At 35.7% G+C, this 7502-nt stretch overlaps 1 protein-coding gene across 1 annotated transcript in view; it reads right to left on the reverse strand.

Moving 5' to 3' along the window:
• Positions 1 to 6041, reverse strand: part of LOC107674503 (inactive N-acetylated-alpha-linked acidic dipeptidase-like protein 2) — a 113449-nt gene extending 107408 nt beyond the window's left edge. Inside the window, exon 1 of the mRNA XM_016468490.1 lies at positions 5551 to 6041. Coding sequence (XP_016323976.1) covers positions 5551 to 6041 — 491 coding nt within the window. The remainder of the gene's footprint in view (positions 1 to 5550) is intronic.
• Positions 6042 to 7502: the final 1461 nt, after the last annotated feature.

The raw sequence follows: 7502 nt of genomic DNA on the forward strand, positions 1-7502 counted from the left end.
AAACTCGCGTTTGAATCATCAGTGGCAAATCCTTTAAATATAAAAAAAACATGCTTACAGTTTGTGAGTCAGAACAGCTGATGTATTTCCTCAGCGACCAGCACGGATCAGCTCTGGGCATGATGAAGCGGATATCGTCCTCTTTTGGAAGGCCAAACAAAGTAGTTTCGCTTTCACAACGAAACACACAGTGTCTTCACGACATGGCGGCAGCAACAATACTACAGCGAGAATAAAAGGTACGCCTTCTTTCTTTGCGTGAACATTTGGGCGGTGTTATGCAAATCTTCCCACATCGTGACGTAGACATGTGTGGGCGTGTTAGAACGAGCCGTTTTAGGTAGGTGTGGTTGATTCTTAACTTTTATAAAGAATATCTCTTTGGATTTGAGACTTTAGTCTTTGCAACTTTACAGATCTTCTTTATGCACCAAGAGCTTGTAACACTTAAAAGAGAAAGGAAAAATTGAAATCGCATCATATGACCTCTTTAAAACGCGGATGGAATCTCAGAATTCGGTCATAAAAATGGAATCTACTGTATAACGCGGGATGTCATGGAATTTGCCAAATTTTGGAAGAATAAATCAAAAGTCAGTAAATTAAATCAAATCTTGATATGGACTATGTGTCTGTGAATATTAAGCTGCAAAAACTACCATTATATCATATACAAACAGAAACTTAAAGGTCTTCACAGCAACTCAACAAAATAAAAGTTCGGTTTAACTTGAAGAAACTGTGACAGAAACATAGCCTATTACTTAATAATTTATAGTAGTACTGCTACTAATAATAATAAAAAATAAATAAAATAAATATTTTTAAGGAATGTTTACCAGAAAAATGTAAATGCACAACACAGTATATCTGAGAAAATAATAATAATAATATTTTTTTAATAAAATCAATTATTTAGAGATGACTTTGATTATTAAAATTTAACGAAACCATTAAAATGGATTCCAGAAAATTAATGGAAAACACAGAATTTGGTAAAAATAAAAATACATTTCAGAAAAAAAAGGTTTTCATAGGACCTTAAAAATTTTAATAAATTTCTGTTACATTGTGTAAGTTTCATGATTTAAATTAATTAGACATGATTTTTGATTAATGAAATTAATGTAACCAATAAAATGGAATCGAGAAAAAAATAAAATGGAATGATGATTCAGAAATCATTCTAATACAGTGATTTAGTGCTCAGGAAATTCATTAAGGGAAATCAAGGGATTCTTTGATGAATAGAAAAGCTCAAAATAACAGCATTTATTTGAAACAAATGTTTTGAAACGTAAAACGCTTTACTGTCACTTTTGATCAATTGAATGCATCTTTTCTGGATAAAAGTGTAAAAAAAAAAAAACAATAAAATGCTGCACACTTCAGAAGGTTATCAGATGGTTATTTTAGCTCACAGTAACAACTTCTCAAGGTTTCTGTATACATCTGATTAAGATGCGAAACATCCTCACATGCCCTCACGACCTCATCCGTAGTTTTTTATGAGTGACAGTGCTCCTCATTTTAGAGTGATATAATGATTTCTAAAAGCAGCCCTTTTGTTCTATCATGAAGGACTGGCACCCCACCAGCAATGCTAATATGACTAGAGTTGCATTGATTAATGGATGATTGCGTATAGAAAATTCAATTTGGCTGAGACCCAAAACAGATTCTATTCTCTAGTGTCTGTATTGGGTTTGCCTCTGTCCTCCAACAAGAGAAAAATTTGCTTCAACATGGAAACTCGAAATAAAAGGGCCAGTGATTAAAATATGTGAGGAAAAAAAAAACTTTTTTATTATTTCCATTGGCTTGAGAATGTTTCTTTTAGATCTTACTATAGTCATTATAGAAATGTATATAAAAGTTGGCAGTAAAAGATAAAGTGTTGCACATTTTATTAGTACAGTGTTTATGTCATTTGTGAAACATTTACCCTGCTTTTTATCACGTAATTAGAAGCACCACAATTAAATTGTGTCGTCTGTTACACAAGGACTACGCTAAAAACAATTTGGTGTAGAAAAAAAAAAGTCTTCAATCCTATTAGATAATCAAAAGTTTTCACGCACATCAAAATACAGGAAATGCATCGTCAAGTAAGTACACAAGTGCTCAATTGCAAAGACTGCATGCTGGGTATTGGCACAGTCCCAGCATCTCTACACACAATGCTATGCCTTTCTAGTCATTGTGCTTTTCACCTAATGACTGGGGTCAGGATTAAAATGATGAATCTAACCCAAGATGAAGGCCCCATCACTGTCTTCATAGAGACTTAGCTGGCCTCCTCCTTCTGACCTCAGGACCCTATATCTAAGCAGTCCTGGATGAAGAATGCATATCCAGAGCCCGTCTCTATCAATTACATCTAGTAATTAAGAGTGTCATCAGGAGATAAAGAGCACCATTGGAGAGACCCAAACAGTGGGAAACACACTTCTTCTTCATGGGATTTTAGGCTAATCTCATTTTACTGGAACTGTTCTTCCCCCGCACTCACCTTTGATGTGTAAATTAGGCCAGAATCGAAGAAATAAACACAGTCACAAGCCAAAAGAAAATGGAGGCCTTGGCAGAGCAGATTTTTTTTTTTTTTTGGAAAAACAAATGGCATGAGTACAGAATTTCTGCTTCATCATGATTGAATGTTATTTAAAAGAGAAGATTTTCAGCACTAGCACAATTCAGTATGAGTGTGTCTCCCAGTAATAATAAAAAAACACCAAAAACACTATAGCGTGGCTGAATATGCAACTGATGGCTGCAGTTTTGACAAATGCATGTTGTATTACATTCCCACTTTACATGCAATCATTTGCAGCAGCAAACATGTAATTATTAATACTTATGTCACACAATAAAAGCATTGTTCTATCTTGAGAATGAAACATGTTGACATGCAATTACAGGTGGTGTTGATTTGAAAATGGAATTTACACAAATGTATTCATACTTAGTTTGCGTTGACAATTGCCTGACAATTCATAAACGATATATTCTATCATAACTGTTATAAAACATTTTATTTTAATTTATATGGGCATATAAACGTATATAAAATACTATATTTTTCACAAGCTTCCATTTAAAAATACAAAATAATGTATTTGAATATTTATTAAAATATATAATATTAATATTATGTTAATATTATACAGTATATTATTTACTAACCTTTATAATCCATCAATCTATGTTAATATAAAAATATTAAATATTTTTAAAAACATGAAATAATGTATCATGATAATATTAGTTAATAGTTATGTCTACACATGATCAGATATGGACAATGGCAACTTTTCCATATCCAGCTAATGCTGGAGCCCAACATTTTTATGTCTTAAATGGTTTTGTCTTGTTTTGCCTTATTTTCACTTCAAACATGGTTAGAGAAAATCTTCACAGATGCTGGTCGACGTGTCCTGATTATTTTTTTCTTCTAAATTAGCATGTGTACTGAAGCAGTTAGCAAAGGTCTTCAAAGGCTTTTCCAGGACTTTATCCAAGCATCTGAGACATGCTGAAAAAAAGACCTCAGCTTAACATGAGGGACAAAGAGATTTACAGTGAGATTTGGAGTCTAATTCAACCATCTTCTTTAATCTTTGCATGCCACAGTGCTTCCTCCAACTGGGCAACCATTTTCCAAAGTCAGCTGTAACCATTTCTGCTCCATTTAAATAGCAAATTATTAAATTATCCTCACATGTATTCTTATTTCCTCACGCTGCAGTGTGAATATTAAGAAGCTGAATTAATGTGGGGTAAATAAAGCCATCAAAATGTTTTGACTTCTCGCCTTTGCAGTCTCGCCAGCATTGTAATATTGTCTGCTCTTCCCCGCTTGAAAAAGGATCTGAGATGAGCTGTTGGCACTACAGCCTGAAATATAAATGTGACAAAATAAATTATAAATTGACACTACCGCAAAGCCTGTTTCAGGAGTCAGGCGGTTTTGGTTCAGAGGAAACCGAGTTATCTTTTTTGACACGAATATACATGCTCGCCATGATCCGTGCTCCAAAAACAATGTGTTATCGCTTGAGGTCTGTCTGCATTTAATTTTAACATCAGTACCTGCTTGCGACTTTAGTCTGCCTGTCAGAGACTACACAGCTGGGCTCAGAGTGAACACGGCAGCTTTGTCACTAGTGGGAATATGTTGTGCACAACTTTGGCTGTAGGACTGCTTTTTCAAAGATGAAGATCCCAAAGAGTCTGTCCCAGGAAACACTGTCCCTGCATCTGCTTGCTCAGTATGGTTAACTTCTTCTTACAGCTGGAACACCCTTGAAGCTACTTCTGAGTCTGTTTCCTCACCTCACCCTCGGAATGTCTTTTAGAAGATTCTGATCTCCATGTACAACTTGATAGTATTGACAGCTCTTTGACACACTTCATTCATGGGTCTCTTGTAACTCTTCTACTTATCAGCCAAATATGAATTATAAAAACTTTTTTGTTTCTTCAAAAGAGATTTCAAGATTTTATTTAGATATGTAGGTAACTTTTTTTTTGTTGTTGTTACTATAAGATGACCTTATTTCAGACACAGATTTTTAATTAAACAAAAAATCATCAATAAAAATACATAAAAAATACATGCATACAAAAATAATAAATGTATACATAAATTAATATATTAAATATATATATATATATATATAGAGTGAGAGAGAGAGAGAGAGAGAGAGATTATAAATAAAAAATATTTTTTATTATATTTTGATTAACATTGTATCATTTATTAAATATGATTTTGCTTTAAATTTGTCTTAAAACAATTTTTTTCTAAATTATTATGGTTATTTATTTTTTGGTTCAGATTAATTACAATGGTAATATTACATATAGTGTAATATCTGTACATATATTGCAATATCCATTGTCTTGTCACCAGCACCCGGTACGTACAAACCATTTCTAACATTCATATGTGACCCTGGACCACAAAACCAGTCTTAAGTCTCTGGGGTATATTTGTAGCAATAGCCAACAATACATTGAATGGGTCAAAATTATTGATTTTTCTTTTATGCCAAAAATCATTAGGATATTAAGTAAAGATCATGTTCCATGAAGATATTTTGTAAATTACCTAAATATAGGTAAATATATCAAAATTTATTTTTTTATTAATAATACGCATTGCTAAGAACTTCATTTAGACAATTTTAAAGACGATTTTCTCAATATTATTTTATTTTTTTGCACCCTCAGATTCCAGATTTTCAAATAGTTGTATCTCGGCCAAATATTGTCCTATCCTAACAAACCATACATCAATGGAAATCTTATTTATTCAGCTTTCAGATGATGTATAAATCTTAATTTAAAACAATTGACCCTTATGACTGGTTTTGTGGTCCAGGGTCACATATAGCAAACGTGAGGCATTTTTGGCAAACTATGGTGCCAAACATTTCCTATATTCTGTTATTTATTTAATACTGTAAAAGATCCACTGAACTTTTCCCCTGTCATTGGGGGAAAACTCAGTGAATGTACAACAGACGGAAAGGATGATACATTTACCTCTGCAGTGCTTGTATCTTCTCTGCTGTGATTCCCTGAACAATCTTCTCCAGCACGTCTGTGTCTGCACTTGGCTCTACCTTTACTTGCTCCTTGCTGAAGGCGTATCGTCCAATCAGCAGCCCCAGAGCAAACACTCCCATCCCTGCTAGCAAATATTTGGCGAGGCAGGTCCCATTCCGTCTCTGGCCCTTGGGTACCGACCGGCTAAAACGAGAAACGTAATTAGGGTCCTCCTGGAGACGCTCAAAACGTCCGTGGGGGGAGACGGAGGGTTGAATTGGTCCCAGGTCTGGGTCCATGCCCCCGCCAGAAGAGCTGCTCACAGGTTGATGCTCCACACACTCCAGCTGGAAGCGATCCAGACCCAGTTCTTCCAGCTCCTTCTCCATGTCCCATTCCAGTTCCAGGGAAGCTGTGTGAAGCTCCTCACTCTCCAGATCTCGTACACGGAGAGAACCGTGGCCAGCACGCACTTTCCGATATGCCATGTCTGTCACTGTAGAAACACACACAGGCATAAATGTAATTAACAATTTTAATAATGTAGATGCATACGTCCAGCTCGTTTTTTGAGACTTTGGTCATGTTTAGCATGAGAATCCAACTCTTTAACAGTGTAAATAAGTCAGAATGCATGAAATAGCATTAGGCCTCCCCTTTAATAAAAGAAAGTTCAAAACGACAACATTTATTTGAAATAGATTGTTTTGTAACAATGTGAATAAAGTCGTTTCTGTCACTTTTAATCAACTTAAGGCATCTCGGTAAATATACGTATTTTCTTTATATAAAACCACAAATTACTCACACTTTCAAAGCACATTAAACTCTGTGCTCCCATGGTTGTTATTAGCCAGTGTTTTGTGCCAGTTGGACACACATCACTCTCTACACAGACACAGAACACTCCCAGGGAGGGATGTACAAGCTCACAGTTTGACTGTTGTTGCTAAAAAAGGTCATTAAGGGTGATGACTTGGTTGGTTCAAATTCATAAAAGAGAAGCCAGTGTCTCAGTGTACCATCAAATTTAACTATTCCTTTAACAGACACCGCCATCAAACTCAAAACAGCCCAATCGATAATGACAAAACTCCAAACCGCCCAGAAATTCCAAACCGCATGCAGGGCCATTATCCAGTCAAACTGAGTCCCTGAAATAGGTTGCCTTTAAAAAATTACAGAGAGAAATATCTGCTGTCGGCACTAGGCACAGCAAAGGGAGCTGGAGAAACCTTTGATAGTCACACTTAAAATAGTCATTTAGAGGTGGAGAGAAATCTGCTCTGATAGAGGGAAATAACTTCACAACTACTAAACATTACCATTCGACACACGTTTCATTGAAAATGGTGCCGCCGAGGATTTTGCATCACATTCACTTTGACCATTTTCTCTCCCCCTGTCTTTTTATATCATCTGTTCTCACTCTTTTATAGGAATGAAGGGACATGAATGATTTTTTATGCTTTCACTTTTAAATAGGCCTCACAGAATGTGAGAAGGTGGAAATAATGTGCTGTTGTCTCTCAACATTATTCTTCAGTGCCCCACAAAACTTCCATTATTACGGGGCGCCATTGGAGAGGAGCGATCGGCTTCATTTACACTCTGACCCCGGCAATGATATGGGTTGTCAAACTCTCAGGACAGTGCTAACCCTCATCTCCTCTCCACTCCTCCTACACCCGTGTCTTCGGCTCTTTGCTCACAGACTGACAGCTGACGTTCAATCACCAGAAACATCAGTAATTTAACGCCTTTCGACTACCCAACAGAGCCATCAATTAAAGTAGAGGGAAATTCACCATCTTTGGCTTTTCCCCAGTGATTGATGTTACCGTGAAAGTGGAAAAGATGCTTCTTCACATGCTGTATTTCAACTCAAAACCTGCACCTCATTTTTTGAGCCAGGTCTAAAATTAAAAATGCAATTTTATATACAGTAT

The sequence above is a fragment of the Sinocyclocheilus anshuiensis genome, unplaced genomic scaffold (assembly GCF_001515605.1).
Source record: "Sinocyclocheilus anshuiensis isolate Anshui unplaced genomic scaffold, SAMN03320099.WGS_v1.1 scaffold572, whole genome shotgun sequence".
Taxonomy (NCBI): domain Eukaryota; kingdom Metazoa; phylum Chordata; class Actinopteri; order Cypriniformes; family Cyprinidae; genus Sinocyclocheilus; species Sinocyclocheilus anshuiensis.